The 16772-nt window shown below is 53.7% G+C and overlaps 1 protein-coding gene across 1 annotated transcript in view; it reads right to left on the bottom strand.

The window, feature by feature from the left end:
* Positions 1–413: 413 nt before the first annotated feature.
* PES1 (pescadillo ribosomal biogenesis factor 1) overlaps positions 414–16772 on the bottom strand; it is a 270761-nt gene continuing 254402 nt past the window's right edge. Inside the window, exons 2-16 of the mRNA XM_050806724.1 lie at positions 16156–16242; positions 13232–13311; positions 12007–12160; positions 10969–11078; positions 8130–8301; positions 7953–8042; positions 5113–5229; positions 4920–4994; positions 4599–4688; positions 4157–4287; positions 3639–3764; positions 3337–3521; positions 2723–2889; positions 2425–2586; positions 414–921 (exon numbers count right to left, since the gene is read on the bottom strand). Coding sequence (XP_050662681.1) covers positions 838–921; positions 2425–2586; positions 2723–2889; positions 3337–3521; positions 3639–3764; positions 4157–4287; positions 4599–4688; positions 4920–4994; positions 5113–5229; positions 7953–8042; positions 8130–8301; positions 10969–11078; positions 12007–12160; positions 13232–13311; positions 16156–16179 — 1767 coding nt within the window. The 5' untranslated portion in view covers positions 16180–16242 and the 3' untranslated portion in view covers positions 414–837. The remainder of the gene's footprint in view (positions 922–2424; positions 2587–2722; positions 2890–3336; positions 3522–3638; positions 3765–4156; positions 4288–4598; positions 4689–4919; positions 4995–5112; positions 5230–7952; positions 8043–8129; positions 8302–10968; positions 11079–12006; positions 12161–13231; positions 13312–16155; positions 16243–16772) is intronic.

Genomic DNA, 16772 nt, shown 5'->3' with positions numbered 1-16772 from the left:
CAGGCCCACAGATCCTTCCGGATCTGGCTTTTACCTTCTGGGCCGACTCCAGCAGGAAGTGATGTAAATCAGTTGGTGTTTACCAAGTACTTACTACACACCTGATATTACTGAGTCTGTAAGGTCTGAGCCTATAAAGTTATCACAGAACCCTCAACACATCCCTTTCAAAAAACAGAATTTCTACCGGTAACTGACACATGAGGAAGCAGGTGCAGAGGGAAAGTGCCTGGGTTAGAATGTGAACCAAGGCCAGACAGGCTGTGAAGCCCAGACCCAGAACCTCTGTGTCTACCTTCTGGCATCCCTGGACCTGGTCCAGAGAGCTCTAAGAGGTGCCTAGGGCTGGCCCAACCTGCAGCAGAGTGCTAGGTGGGCCTCCTCCAACCCTAGGAAGGCTCGTGGACACGGAATGCAATTGGCGCGAAAGTCCAGTCATTTAATAAAAATGCCCCCCCACCCTCACCCCATCACAGCACCCTGAGAATCACGGGTCCAACTGTGTGGGAGGGGGCTGTGGAAAGCCAGGATGAGTGGGGGCAGTAGGCAGGGGGCTGGGTGGGCCCCTGCACCTCATGTCACTGGCTCCTGGAAGCAGAGAATCAGGCTGGGCACAGATGCCTCTTCTCTGCCTAGGCACCAGCAGGGCAGCTCCATCCAAGGGAGGCCAGGGCTGCCCACCAGCCCAGCCAGAGAGCATGAGGGGTCAGGGCTGGCTGGAGAAAGGAGGAGGAGAAGAGAAGCGACTCTGGTCCATCACACTTAGGTCCTCTGGCCTGCCTCTGCCACATCCAGCTGCTAGGGGCTGGTCTCAGCCCTGTGAGGGGCCGCAGGCACTCACTCCGGCCTTGCTTTCTTGGCCTTCTTCTCAGACCTCATCGCCTCATCGTGGGCTTTCCGCTTCTCTGCCAGCTTGTTGGCCTGTGAGGGGGAAGGCGAAGGTCAGGCTGAGATGTGTGGAGAGGGGAGGGTGTGGGGCACCGAACTCAAAGCTATATCCCTTAAAAGCAGAGCTTCCAGAAAAGGTCACAAATTCCCATAGGAAAAAGATCTACCTGACCCACTTCACAGTGAGAAAACATGCCCTAGCCTTGCTTTAACGACATTATTTCACGCGCCCACAAATCTCGAGATAAGAGAATCCTAAACTCCCAGAGCTGGAAGGAGCCTTGGCAACAGTCCCATTTCCCTACTCCACCTGGAAAGCAGACACCAGTGGCACCTTCACCAGGAGCTGGTAGAAAGGGGTACAACAGGAAGAACCTTCTTTCTTGGGTCACCTGACAATATATTTTTAATTTTTTTTTTAAAGAGACAGGGTCTTTCTCTGTTGCGCAGCCTGGAGTGCAGTGGCATGATCATAGCTCACTGCAGCCTCAAACTACTAGGCTCAAACAATCCTCCCACTTCAGCCTCCAGAGTAGCTGGGATTGACTACTGGTGTGCACCACCATGTGTAGCCTCTTTTTTTTTTTTTTTGGTAGAGACAGGGTCTCAATATGTTGCCAAGGCTGGTCTTGAACTCCTGGCCTGAACTGATCCTCCTGTCTTGGTATCCCAGAGTGCTGGGATTACAGGCGTGAGCCACCACGCCGAGCCCCATTTGACAATAACAATTTCAAAACTGCAATAGTTATGCTTCTAAGAATTTAGCCTGCAGAATCATTCAGAGGAGGGCAGACACATGCTCAGGGATGTTTTCTGAGAATGACTGAAACTGGAGAACAATCGAATCCCACCATAGGGGACAGGCCAGGTATTGGATGAGAAGTCCATATTACGGTTAAATGAAAATTACACCTCAGGCTGGGTACAGTGGCTCATGCCTCTAATCCCAACGCTCCACTGCACTCTAGCCTGGGTGACGAGGAAGACTCTGTCTCAAAAAACAAATTATACCTCAAAACAATCTATAGCATGACCTCCCAAAGACGGGTCATTATGGGCACAAGAGAAACCTGGGGGCTGTTATTACAGGCTGCTCTACTCCACGGGCAGGGCTGTAAGCCAGTTCTGCATCACTCATCGCAGGGTTCCAGGGTGCATGAGTTTGTATTTTTAATTAGCACATATGGCTTTATGAACAAGAAAATACAAAACAGATAGAAGTTTAACAAAAGTCCCCCACAGTCCCTGAGTGCACCAGGAAGGCTCTGTTCGCAGACCCCAGCAGACTCAGGAAGCTGGATGCAGGGTGGGACAGAAGCCCTAAGGAAAGCCCGGGCCGGAGCTGGCAGTACCAAAGATGCCTACACTGGCCTGGGTCGGGGGCCCCAAAGGCTAGGCTGGGCCAGGCAGGCAACCTCAGGAAAAAGCTAGGAGAGCCTCAGTCTGCCTAGAGGAGGGCCCCAGGCCACATACATTCACCTGTGCAGTTGGGTCTGGTAGCCACACTTGGGTCTCAACTGGGTGGCCGGAACTCACCTCTCGGATTTTTCGCCTCTTGCCAAACATGATCTTCTGGTACAGGTACTTCTCCCGCTTCTTCATCATCATAATGGCCAGGCGCTTGGCCTCACTCTCCTCCTCCTGGGCCAGCCGCTGTTTATCCTCCAGTTTCAAGGTGCCTGCCATCACCCTGGGCTTCTGGGGACACAAGGAGGGTGCTTGTGAGGGCAGGTTCCCCCAACCTCCACAGTCTCTGGCTCCTGCCCTTCTAGGCCAGGACAGGCACCAAGCAGGGCTGCTTCCCAGGCTGAGCTCGCAGTGCAGCTCCCCCTACCTTCCCCTCCATCCTCTGCTCCTCCAGGGCTGCCAGCCGGGCCTCTTCCTCCTTTTCTGAACCAGCCTCTGCATCTTCCTCCTCCTCCTCCTCTTTTCCCTCTTCATCACCATCACCTTCGTTGTCGTCATCCTCTTCCTCCTCCTCTTCTGACTCATTCAGGTTTCCTAGAGACAGCCAATGACCTCTGAATGCCGTGGGAACCTGCTGTCTCTTTGGCAGGATGACAACAGGCCCAGGTTCCATCCTCTCTAACCCTGCTGTCTTTAGCCATGGGCAGTTCAGGGCTGTCCCAATTGTGGCCCTCTCTGGCACCTCCCCACAGCCCAGCTGCCATCAGAGGAAATTCCAAGGCCCCTAGTCCTGAGCTCTGTTGCCTCCAATGTAAACTCTGATGACAACGCAGCACGTTCTTCTGCTCAGTTATCCTGAACGTCAAATAACACCTGACCCCAGGAGGCAGATGTCCCTTCTCCGAAGCCTTACTCCACAGGTGGCTTCAAAGGGCTTTCTGCTCCTACTGCCTGTTCCCTGGAGCTTTCCACCTTGGCAGCCAAGGGAAACAGCCAGTGTGGGCCCAGGGGCCAAGGCCAGCCCAGTCCCATCCTGCTCACCTGGGTCCTCTCCCCGCTGCAGAGCCAGCAGCTTCAGTTTCTCAGGTGGGACGTAATCTCCTTCCCTCTCGGTCACAAAGGGTGAAAGGTGTGGGGGCAGCTGCACCCCAGGGAAGTACTCTGCCACGGGGAGGAGGAGCCTGGCGTTCACCGAGTCAAACACCCACTGGGGCTGCACGTAGCACCTGGTGCAGAGTGGCAGGCAAAAACGAAGTCACGGAGGGCAACTCAGGGTCCTGCTGCATCGCAGGGCCTTTGAGATGGGACACGCAGAAATCCAGATAATCAGATTGGGGGCCTACCTGCCAATGACTGAGGTCTGCTGCCCAGGCCGGTCGACAATCTGGTGGGTGATGCGGGAGTCTGTGACGTCATAGGTGGCCCCGATGCACAAAGACTTGTCCCAGGACACTTCCCCCCCAAAACTCCTACAGGGACAGGGAGAGCCCACACGGGTACACAGACATGAACTGCCTGTCCTGGGACTCAGCTCCCTGGGATCTGCTGGCCACCCAGTCCAAAAACTCACCCTCTTAGGGCACAGTTGCCCCCTCCTCACCCCAGGATCCTCCCATCCTGGCTCAGCAGAGATCTGCCCACTGCTCATCCTTCTGTGCTAAGCTGGTAATAAAATGACGGTAGTCCCGCCCTCTGCTGAGTGCTTCCTATGTGCTCAGTGCAGTGCCGAGCACTTTCCACACACTCTTTCATAAGAAGTAGAAACTGACACCATCCCAACGTTACTGATGGACACCAGGGCAGGACCCAGACCAGAGCATGGCCGAACCAGTGCTGTCAGAGGGCCCTTGAGCCTCCCTACCTGATGATGAAGGCCAGGGCCTCACGGGGCACCTCTCGGTTCAGGAAGAACTTCAGGCCTTCAAAAAGCTTCTTGTGCTTCTCCTGTGCCTCCAGCTCCTTCCTGCGGTCTTCCTCCTGTGCTGACATCTCCTGTTGAAAAAGAGGCCAGGCTTCGCACCACCAGGGCTGCCCACCTCCACTGGAGGGCCAAGGCTGGAGATAACGCCCACTCCAGCTTCCTTCTAGATCCTGGATCCTGCCTTCAAAGGAAACTCCAAGGCCCCACTCCTGAACTCTGTTGCCTCCTATGTAAACTCTGATGACAATTCAGCCCGTTCTTCTGCTCAGTTGCTTTGACCGTCAAATAACACCTAATTTATAGGATGCAAATGTCCCTAAGCTGGGAACCCCCCCACACGACCCCTCCCAGTCCTCCTGCCAGAAGGCAGTGCAGTGCTCACCCCATCGGTGGGAAACTCATCCACCTCGGCCTCCTCCTCTGTGGCAGGCACCACCACGCGGGCCAGGCTGGCACTGAGGGCCGCCAGTTTCTACAGGAGAGAAGGGGCTGCTTGCAGTGGGGGACCTCATGCGGGCATGGGGCCAGGGTGGGGAGGGGCAGCAGTGACAGTCCTGGGCATCAGCAGGTGTGGGTTCCAAGGGCAGGCCGAGACCACCCACCTAGCCACAACCACCCCCACCCTGACCCAGACCCCCAGAGGTGTTGGGGACAGAGACCACGCCCTTGGGAGATGCCAGGTGACGCTGCTGGAGCCTCTCACCTCCATAGAGCTCTCGGAGTCCAACGCGTAGGTGCCCTCACTGGCCTTTGCCTCTGCTTGGGCCTGCCCCTCGAGCTAGTAGGCAAGGGGAAGGTCAGGGGCAGAGGACAGCCACAGCCCCTCGCCTCTGTGTCGACAGAGAAGGGCTGCGGCCCCTGCACCGCGAGCAGAAGGCACTGGCATGGGGTCCTACCTTCGGGGGGTAGTGCAGGTTGAGCAAATGGTAGAGGCGGAAGTTGACGAAGCCCAGCAGTGTGGTGTAGAACTCAGTGAAGGTGGCCATGACCCTGTAGTCCACGTCTGTCGGGTGCTGAGGAACACAAGAGGTGCATGAGCAGTGTGGGCGCAGGGATGGGGGCAAAGGAGGGACAGACAACCACAGAGTGGAGGGCGTCTGACCTACCCGAGGACTCCAAGCTCCTCAAGAAGGCACTGCCCTAGGGAAGGGGTGGCACGGATCTTCCCACCCAGGGGCGTTCTGGCCACAAGTGTTCCCAGCCACAAGTGAGGCTCTGGATAGGGGTCCCAAGGGTTAGAGCCATCCTCGAAGTCAGTGCCAGACCCCCATAAAAGAGTGAGAAAAGGAACCCTGGTCCCCACTGCTCCCAGGACTGGCTGGTCCTCCCCTCCCTGCGCCAGTTCTCCCACTCGCTTCAGGTCTAGCTCAGACTCGGAGACACCACTTTCTGACCCGGCCGGAGCTCCTGCCTTCTGCATCACCTAGCCCACAATCTTTGCTGCATGTCTGCTGCTGGGCTAGCGTGTGGGCACCAGGAGGGCGGTGCTCCCAGCGCTGTCCCTAGCCCAGAAGGGCTGGCAAAACCTTAGCTGACTAAGGTGCCTTGGGAAGGCCAGGCTCAGCGGGGGCGGGGGATGAATGGGGCTCAGGCCACCCACTGAGTCCCACCTCTGAACCTCGGGATGGACACTCAGAATTGAGTGACCCCTCCTTGGGCCCAAGCCAGGTCCAGAGCCATGACCCAAAGGGCTGGGGTAGGCTGGCAGCTGGCCTGGCTCAGCCCCCAGGCAGCTCTTGGGAAATGGCCAGCAGACAAACTACTTACTGCTCAGGGCAAAGGCAAAGAGCTGTCATCCCAGCAGCAGGGGACACAGAAGGCTCATCTTCGCCCTGGAGCAGCTAATAGGGCAAAACAGGGCAAAGAACTGAGGCCCAGACAGAAGCACCGCAACTCTTGAGCGGTTCTGCCCCCTAAAACCATGGAGGCCAAGCCAGCCCAGCTGGCTCCCAGGACGCGGCAGGATGTTCCGAGCAACATGAAAATCAGTAGTGATCACCATGAGTGCCGGGTGTGCCCATGACTCTCAGCTGTTCTGCTATTCTGCTGCCAGACAGTGACCTGTGCTGTGAAAGCACACAGGGCCAAGGGAAGTCCTGCCTGTCCCCCCACTCACACCTCCATCCTTCCATGAGAATCTGTGAGGGCCCCTGACAGGCACATCTGGGGACCAACCACATTTCCCACAGCCCAGCACTGAGCAGGGAGCCCCCGCCCCTACAACCAGCCTGACTTCCACAGCTATGAACCCAACCCTGGCTGCTCACAGGAGGGGCACAACTGGGCTCCGCTACGACCTAGTGCCAGTCCTCCCCATCTGCTGAGAGGAAGCAACGGCTGTGAACTGGCCGGGGAGGAAAGGGGAATGGGTGGCTGGCTCCCTTCTCCCAGGGCCAGCTGTGTGGAGGCCAGCCTGCCCCAGGGCCCTGTTCACCAGCAGGGAGGACACACAAAGAGCAGTCTGAGTAGCATGGGGGCAGGACGTCAGAGAGATGGAAGGCCCAAGAGGAAGGCAGGAAGGAAGGAGGAGGAGAGAGGGCTGCGGAGGGGAAGAAGGAAGGGCCACCCATGCGTGCCCCATGAGGGGTGGGAACAGGGACTGCTGAGGGCCAAGCCCGCCTCTCACCGGCAAACAGGCCACAGCCTCACCACCAGGCAGCCAGTTAGGGTAGGTTCCAGCCCTTGCAACCCCACCCACAAGGGATCGTAAGGAACAGTCCAGAGCGCCTAGAGCCCCAGCTCCCCCTGGAGCCCCTGATAATCTGGACAGCAGAGCCACTGTGCTAACTGGACCAGCAGCGGCTGCTCTCCACTGAAGGCACCAGTTCCCACTCAATGATCAAGCAAGGTGGGCTAAATGCAGGCCACCAGCACAGGGAGGCAGGAGAGGCTGGCCCCACCACCTGGGGGGCACTAGAAGCTAATGATGCCTCCATGAGGGGGCAAAACCAGGGTTTCTCTCAGTGGATCCCTGCCAACAATTCCCAGGATTTCAAATGGATAAAGAAAAAGGCTGGGCTCTGCGGCTCACACCTATAATCCTACCACTTTGGGAGGCTGAGATGGAAGGACTGCTTAAGCTCAGGAGTTCAAGACCAGTCTGGGCAATGTAGTGAGACCCTATCTCTATTTTAAAAGAAAGAGAAAACAATATGTATAGGAAACAGTGCCACATGCTAAGTGCTTCTCCTGGGCTCACCGTTCCCCTTCTCTCCCAGTCCTCGAGTCCTGTGGGGCAGACAGGCGGGAAGGGGGAAGCAGAGGAGGGAGGCAAGGCCACTTGGCCAAGGTCTGGCAGTTATTGGCAGCAAAGCAGGGACAAGGACCCCAGTAGGTTTGAGGGCAGGGCTCTGCCACTGTCCCCATGTGGTGCTGGACGTGCAGGCCGGGTATGACCCTGGTAGCTGTTCTCACTGTTCACTCGGCCCCTAAAAGGCCAAGCACCAGGCACTGTTAAGGACGTAGACACTGTTAACTGCGGCACAGAGAGGTGAAAGGAACACGTCCAAGGGCATGCAGCTGCCAGGTGCTGCCACAGGACTAGCTTAGGTTCCTGCTCTTAATGAGGATGCTGTGTGGCACATTCCCCATCTTGTTCTGCCCCACCTCACCCATCGTCAACAGTTGGGAACCCAGCACTTGCTAGACTCCATGAACAGCAAAATCCCCCTTCCTCCACACCTGTATCTGTCTAGGAGGCAGCACAAGCCCCTCCCCTCCCGACAGGCACACTCACATCATGGGAGAAGGCATAGGGAGTGATCCACACAATGGGCTGCCCCAGCACCTCGGCCTGGTAGTAAATGCCTTTGATGGACAGGAAGACCTGTGGGAGAGGAGACAGCTGGGTGAAGACCATGGTGGGCAGGAGAGGGCGTGGGGTGGGGTGCCCGCCAGATGGTCCCAGGCTCACCTTGCGCAGGGCACGGGCGGCAATAATGTAGTGCATGAACTCCACAGTGAGTCGGCGGCACAGCTGAATGGTCTGCACGTGGCACTTGCCAGTCCGTGGGAAGGTGGAAAAGAGGAAGCACATGGAGAGGGCATCGTCCAGGTCCCGCAGGGCATCGATGAATGTGGGGTACCTGCACAGCCAGTGGGGCAGCACATGGGGCCTGTTCAGCCTGGGTACCAAGGGGGGGCCCTGATCTCCTTACCCCACCCCAGATGCCCCATTCCTCAAGCCAGGCCTCACCACTGCCACCTCCTGACCTGGCAGGAGCAGCTTCCCCACATCTGACCACAGTCCTTGGGAGGAACCACTTAACCAGGACGTGCCCACTAGGCTCTGAGGACCAGAGAAGTCCTGATGGGGATCCTCAAGACACCCATTGCTCACCAAAGACCCAGCCTTGACCCACGTACGTATTTTGTGGTGCATGAAGGTAGACGGAGTCAGGGCCTCCATGACTGTCTTTGAAAGTGAACATTTAGTGCACGGACACTCTATAGAGAGGTCCAAGATGGAAAATGGGAAACCAAAGCTGCCCTAGTGGAGAAGGGAGCGGGGTGGGGGCTGCTTCCCCTAGGCAGCACTTATGTCTAGGCCTGGCCACAGGTCGCCAGCGTAGGTTCTATCTTCCATGCCTCTCACCCCTTGGACCTGTCTAGTTGGCAGAACCAATAAGACCCAGGGAATTGGGTCCAGGAAGAGCCAGAGCAGAATGTGTTTCGGGGAATCTTGTGGTAAATGACAAAGCCAACAAGGAGGAGCCACCCCGGGCACTGTGTGGCTGCCCTGTTGAGGGACAGAGGCATGGGTCACAGAGAAGACATGGAACCACAAGCAACGACACCTGGATTCCAGTCCTGGTCCGAGCTGTGACCCAGACTCTTCATTTACGACTGGGCTCTTGCAGCTCCCTAGAAATGCCTTGGGCCCAAGTGGACGGACAGAGCTTCTCTCCCGCAGCCAGAGCAGCTGCCAGAGATGCTGGCATCCAAACTGCCTTCCAGGAAGCTACCTTTTTAAAAATCATTTTTGTTACTTTTTCTATTTTCTTTTTTCCAAGTGCTTCTTCAAGGAGAAGCAGCTTCCTTTTGAAGTATGGGTTCTGGCTGGGGGTTGGGCGGGGCGGCGGGAGGGGTGCAGTTTAAAAAAAAAAGAGAGAGAGAGAATGGGTTCTGCTACTTCAAAAAAGACTCCAAAATCCATGAGACCAGACACTGCCAAGGTCCTTCCAGCCCCAGATGGCATCACTTACTGCTACAAGTCAGAAGTCTGCCAGGTCTTCAAACCCATGCCAAGATGGAAGAAAGGCCTGCAGAGACCTCTCATGAGGCAGCAGGATAGCTGTCTGGTTTCTTGGTGCAGAGGTGACAGCCTCAATTGGCCCTCTCTGGTGCCTTGTAGTTTCCTAACTCTCCACCTCACAGACAAAACCAACAACCCAGGCTTTCTGTAGAAACAGCACCAGCATTTCCGGGCCAACTGCTTTTCTTTCTTAAGCTCTGGCTTTAGCTAAGGAGCTAGAGATGGTGTAAAATGAGATCACCACAACCACACCGTCACACTTGATGTGTGTGTATGAACCCAGGCACTTGCTTTTCGTGTGTGGCTTTTTTTCGTTTATTTCACCGAACACTGTGTGTCACAGGCAGGACAGGAACTGCCATCATCTCTTATGGAGGTGGGGACCTACTTGGGTTAAGAAATACCCTCTGGCCACCCAGCGCATGTGCCACACAGTTGGGATGGGAACACCGGCCGTCTAGCTCCTAGGCCAGGGCTCTTCCTGTGACAGCCCACAGCCAGGCTGGATGAAGCCAACCCGAGCCATCCTGGAGCTCAGTGTTCCTGGGCCATCAGCCCCCAAAGATGACAGACATTCACCAGCCCAGGGCTTCTGAACTTTACCACTACTGACATTCGGGTCAGACTACACTATGTTGTAGGGGACTACTATAGCGCATTTAGTGGCATCACTGGCCTCTCTCCACTTGATACCAATAGCACATCCATCCAAGTTGTGAGAACCAAAAAGTCTCCAGACATTGCCAAATGCCCACTGGAAAAGCAAGATCACCCCTGATTAAGAATTGCTGATTTAGGCTGGATGTGGTGACTCACACCTGTAATCCCAGCACTTTGAGAGGCCGAGGTGGGTAGATCACGTAAGGTCAGCCTGGCCAACATGGTGAAACCCAGTCTCTACTAAAAACACAAAAATAAGGCAGGCGTGGTGGTGGTGCCTGCAATCCCAGCTACTCAGGAGGCTGAGGCAGGTGAATTGTTTGAACCTGGGAGGTGGAGGTTGCAGTGAGCCGAGATCCCCCCACTGCACTCCAGGCTGGGCAACAGAGCAAGACTTTCTCAAAAAACACACGAAACAAAATTTGCTGATTTAGTCAGTGAATGAGGGGGACATCTGAGAAGGCTGGGCAAGGAACAGTTCAGACCAGAAGTGTCTAGCCGTGCTTCCCAGGTCTCACCAGGTACCCGCCGTGCAGCCATGGGGCGCTGGGGCTCTCCCACCACAGGGCCTCTGCACTTGCCACGGCCTCTGCTTGGACTGTGCTTCCGCTGGCTGGCTCAGACGTCTCCCCTCAGAGCCCTGTCTGACAGCCCTGTAACTACAGACCTAGTAATCATTCTAGAAATTTGCTAGCTTGGTTTTTGGTCTGTGTCCTTCAAGGAGATGCAAGCTCTTTGAGCTGGGTCTTAGTCTTGTTCCCTACTGAATCCCTGGTGCTAGGACAGAGACCAGCAGTAAATGAAGAATCTGCGGTGTCCCGAAGACGGCCTGGCTCACCGTTCCTTGATGATGTGGTCAAGTTTGTAGTTGGGCTTATTGTCCTTTAGACGCTCTACAGTGTTCCACTCGCTCTTCCCATAGGCCTTCCGGAGCTTCCGGACAAACACCTGAAGGAAAGGAAAAGACCACTGATGCTGAGGCTCAGGACTCCTGGACAACTTCTATGGAAGATGGAAACGCAGGGCAGAAGGACTCTCATGCCCCTTGAAGCTGGCCATGGCTGTGTGCCTGTGTCACCGACCCCTCTGCCCAGGATATGCAAAAAAGCCAACTCCAAGGAACACCAAGCCTGGTGTGTTAACCAGCAGAGCTAGACCAGGCACCCTTTTTGACAATGCACAGGTGTCCCAACTCCACGTTTACATGGGAGGACGGCACAGCAAAGCAGCTCCATTTTTCTTTCTTTTTTTGAGACAGAGTCTCGCTCTGTTGCCCAGGCTGGAGTGCAGTGGCCGGATCTCAGCTCACTGCAAGCTCCGCCTCCAGGGTTTACGCCATTCTCCTGCCTCAGCCTCCCAAGTAGCTGGGACTACAGGCGCCCGCCACCTCGCCCGGCTAGTTTTTTGTTTTTTTTTTAGTAGAGACGGGGTTTCACCGTGTTAGCCAGGATGGTCTCGATCTCCTGACCTCGTGATCCGCCCGTCTCAGCCTCCCAAAGTGCTGGGATTACAGGCTTAAGCCACCTCGCCCGGCCAGCAGCTCCATTTTTCAACTGAGAACAGAAGCCAAGTGACCTGCCACTGACAGGATGAGAAAGGCTGGCCTCTGTTCCCAACACCAGACTATATCAGCATGAAACAAGCTGTGAATCTGTGTGTGGCACTGAGCCACCCAGAAAAATGCAATGGAAGCCTGTTTTGGGGCCAGGTCCTAAAATTAAACGACCTCTTCCCTCCAAGTACTTCTGTTGAGGCTCACGCTGCTCTCTGTATAGGCTTACCCAGAGAGGGTAGGCAATCTGCCCAAGGTCACAGTTAGTTAGTGGGTCACAGAGCTGCGATGAGAACCTGACAGACCCTAGAGCCCAGACCTCACCTTGTATTCCCGGAACTTGTTGACAATGGGTTCATGGAGGAGAAACCTGATGTCTTTGATAAGGTAAAACGTTCGGGCTGCTGTAGAACCCTTGTTAACCTTCTTCTTGTGTTTCGGTTCATGGGGGTAAATGCCCTTCAGAATGCACAACCGCCTGGAAGACAGAGGCCACCTGTTATGTCAGTTATGTGGGTAAAGGTGGGGAGCACTGGCCACAGCTGGGCCTGGAAAACAACGGTAAACAGGGAACATGGGGTCCCTGCCCTTAGACAGCTCACATCCTAGTACACGAGTCTCACAATCACAGTCATAAAACAAAAACGCAGACTTGAGAGTCTCTAGGGGAGTTAAGAAAGGACTTGCTGAGATATCGGCATTTTAGCCACAAAAAGGAGAGAAGCATCCTAACAAGGAGAGAAGCTCCTAACAAGGAGAGAAGCATCCTAACAAGGAGAGAAGCATTCTAACAAGAGGGACAAAGTCCAGAAGGCTGGAAAGAGCTGGTGTGTTTGAAGGAATAAAAATAAAAGTGGACCAGGTGGCCAGGTGTGATGGCTCACATCTGTAATCCCAGCACTTTGGAAGGCTGAGGCAGGCGGATCACCTGAGGTCATGAATTGGAGACCAGCCTGGCCAACATGATGAAACCCTGTCTCTACTAAAAAAAATACAAACATTAGCCAGGCATGGTTGCCAGCGCCTGTAATCCTAGCTACTAGGAAGGCTGAGGCAGGAGAATCGCTTGAACCTGGGGGTGGAGGTTGCAGTGAGCTGAGATCATGCCAATGCACTCCAGTCTGGCCAACAGAGCGAGACTCCGTCTCTGGAAGAAAAAAAAAAAGTGGGCCAGGTGAGCCACAGAGGCCAGGGCCCACAGGCCACAGTGAAAGACTTCACTATTTTGACTCTATGAGGAATGAGAACCCCTAGCTGCAGGATCAGGGGTCTCTTCTGCCAGACGGGAGGGGATGGATGGCAGGGACCCAGCCCAGCCCAGCTAGCCCATCCTGACGATCCAGTTCAGTTCTCCTCCATTTTCCCTTGGACCACACCTAGCAAACACAACTCACTAAAGCAAGGAAAGGTGAGAAAGAGAAGGAATACCAGAATTCCAGAACGGGTATGGCAACTCAGGTAAGACAGGGATACAGCTGAGTTTTCAATGTGCAATTCACTGCCTGGGCTTCCCGCAGTCCCTCTATATTCCCCTTCTCTCCAAGCTCACCTAAAGTCAGCCAAGCTCAGCTGGAGCTTCTTCCGGGCTTTGTTCCGGGTGATGTAGTTGGTGGCCGAGCCTCGTTCATACTGGGAGAGGAAAAAAAAGCAATTCTCCGTTAGCAATGATTGTAGTGACCGACATCAAACTCTGGGCATGCCTAGTTCCACAGGCAACTATCACTCTGGATAAGTGGCTGAGATGAATCAAGGAGAGGAAACACTGCAGGGAAGGAGCTGACCTGCCTGGATGAGCTCTCCTGTACCGTCCTTGCAGCTGCCAGCACAGGGAACACATACACGATGCTGAGGGCTGCGAGGCTGCTATGGATAGGGTGCTGTGCCAAGTGCTTAGCACTAGCTCTAAATGTTGGCCATTACAATTAGTGATTTTCACACATTTCATTTAATTCCCATTACCCTGTGATGTAGGTGCTGTCAGAACCCCCATTTCACAAAGGAGAAAACGGCCTCGTAAAATAACCTATGCAACTCTTAAAAAGCACACAGCTTTTTTTTTTTTTTTTTTTTTTTTTTTTTTTTTTTTGAGACGGAGTCTCGTTCTGTAGCCCAGGCTGGAGTGCAGTGGCCGGATCTCAGCTCACTGCAAGCTCCGCCTCCTGGGCTTACACCATTCTCCTGTCTCAGCCTCCCGAGTAGCTGGGACTACAGGCGCCCGCCACCTCACCCGGCTAGGGTTTTTTTTTATTTTGTAGTAGAGACGGGGTTTCACAATGTTAGCCAGGATGGTCTCGATCTCCTGACCTCGTGATCCGCCCGTCTCGGCCTCCCAAAGTGCTGGGATTACAGGCTTGAGCCACCGCGCCCGGCCAAGCACACAGCTTTTTAAGAGTTGGGGCTGGGATTCAAACTCGGGCAGGTCTGAGTCCGGTGCCTGAATGCCTAACAGCTAAGCCAGTGTTCCTAATCTTTTTCCCTCCTTTTCTTCCTCATTATAATCTCTTCACCACTACCAGGAGACTTATTAGACACCCCCTTCCTCCCTCACCCATCACCCTTTCTTCCCCATGCCTCATAAAATGTTAATACCAGAGATATACTGCAGGTCTGTTTATGTAATGTGGTCCTTGGGGGGCCACAACCACTGTAATAGCTAAGATACTGCCCCTCAACCAATTTTGTTCCCTTGAGGGTGGTATTACCCTGGCTGAAAAAGTATGCTCTAAGCCACACAGCTTCTCCCCTTCCTCATTCATTCATTCAACAGACAATAACATGTCCTCTATCATGGTCAAAGCACTAAGCTAGATGCTATGAAGGCAATAAAGACAAAAAGCCTGGTCTCTACCTGCCCCCAAGAAGCATATTGTCTTGTGTAACCATTTGGATGCCTGTGGTGCTAAGACGCTGCCTCACACCCACATTTCTGTATTCGTCACACTTCTGCATCCCTCACACTTCTGCATCCCTAGATAGAGATGAGCAGTGCACTGTAACAAATACCCTGCAAGCTAACAAGCATGTCTTTTCCAAACAAGATCTTCCTCTGGGCTAAGACAGCAGGGGCCTCTTTGGCTAGGTTCAGCTCTAAAGAGACAAACCTGTTAGTCTCCCAGGGGTACGTTTACTAATAACATCATAGTAATGAAACATACCCTTCATTCATTCTTTCCTTTACACATGTATTAATTGTCTATTGGGTATCAAGCCCATGCTAAGTCCTGGAGGTATAAAGATGAGTTTCAGACTGCCTTAAGAAGTTGAGTTTTCATTTACAGCGTTTTCCATTGCCTTATGCCACACTTATCTCTGACACCATGCTTATCCTTATAAATGTTAAGGGAATAAATGGTTCTCAATGGGTTACTCCCTGGGTATGTGCTGGGAGAAGGACAATTCAGCAATGTTTGGAGACATTTTTAGTTGCTGGGTGCTACTGGCATCCAATAGGTGGAGGATCAGGGATGTCGCCAAATATCCTACTACACACAAGACAATCCTTTCCACAACAAAGAATCATCTTTGTTGATTCTGGCTCTGAAACCCAGCTTTTAAAAACTGTAACGATTTTGTTACATATCTACATCTGCAACTCAAGGGCAGGTTTCCCATCTTGTATCTTTGCAGTTCCGATGGGGCTAGCACTGGACACTCAATGTAGTGTGTTAGGTTAAAAATACTGGCAATAGAAACTTTCACTCTGAAAGAAACACTTAAGCCAACTATATATTCCTCATTCCCATTCCCTTCCCAGTCTTTTCATGTCACTGAGCCGATTCTCCATACAGCCACAAGAACTCCCTGAAAAACTCTAATCGTGTTACTCCTTCGATTCCTACTGCACACAGAATAAAATTCAAGCTTACAGGCCTTGCACGATACAGTACTTGTCCAACCCCAATCTTATCAGATGCCATTCTTTTCTTGGTTTACATCCTGATGTCCTTCCAACTCCTTACACACAGCAAGCCTTTCCTGCCTACTGATCTTGGCATTTGGTTTCCCTTGTCAGGCTTGCTCGTTAAGCACTACCATGCCCCACAACCCATCCAAGATGTTCTGATCTTTCCCATTTCAGTCGAAATGTTATGCCTCGAAGAGAACTTCCAAGACAACATTAACCAAATAATGTGACGGGCAGTAACGGCGAACACTACGTAATGTTTATCACCCTTTCGATAAATAGTGGTCCCACGGCTCGGCCCGCTTTTGGAATGAAGCTACGCTTAGTAAGTTCAACTCTCTCTCACAGCCCTCTCCACAGAAAGAACTCTGGAGTTCGTTCTTGGATTTCACTAAACGAGTACTGCCATCCTTAACCATCCTCGGACCCCTTCTCGCAGCTGACTACTGCCGCGTTGATCTCGTCTTTCCAGTCTCCATGAGAAATGGAGCTCGGGAAAAGAGCCCACCCCATGCTCTGCCGCCCCCAGATCCCACCCCTCGGGAATTCCCACCGTCTTTCCCACTCACCTTCTTCTTCTCAAGGCCTCCCATCGCTCCACGTTGAGGAGCCGACGAGGGCAGCGCCTACAGACAGCTCCACTTCCTCCCGCACGTGCCGTGCCAAGGACCCCGAGGACCCTCCCCACCCCACGCTGTCGGTGTGCGGGGGCTGCCCAATGAGATGCCTGTAAAAGTCCAGGGAAAGATGGGGATTTCCTCCTCGAGATTTAAAATTATAGTCTGAAAAAAATCACTGAGACCACTCTTTCCAGATCTTTCGCGTTCACAATGGTTACAAACACTTTAAGTGTTAAAACAAACGTGGATATACAGGCATTCCTGTAATCACCCTGATAACGAGGCATTGACTGTGACCGCGTTGCATGCTGGGACGGAGAGGGGCGGAAGGCTTAGAGACAGCGCGGTGCCTTCTGGGATGCAGAGGGGCGCCACGCTCCGTGTTGCGTGATGGGATTGCGTTGTCAAGGTAACGGTTGCTAAGCCTCGTTAGAATTTGGCTGCCGCTGCTGAGAAGCGGCTCGCGTGGGGCCGGGTGAGACTGCGCTGGGTTCCCACCGCCTTCGGGTTCTCATTGATTCATTCACTGTTATGGGGATAAAATAGAAGAAAAGAAGACATTTTTT

Source organism: Macaca thibetana, chromosome 10, assembly GCF_024542745.1.
Source record: "Macaca thibetana thibetana isolate TM-01 chromosome 10, ASM2454274v1, whole genome shotgun sequence".
NCBI lineage: Eukaryota > Metazoa > Chordata > Mammalia > Primates > Cercopithecidae > Macaca > Macaca thibetana.
This window is presented reverse-complemented; position numbering and strand designations above follow the sequence as displayed.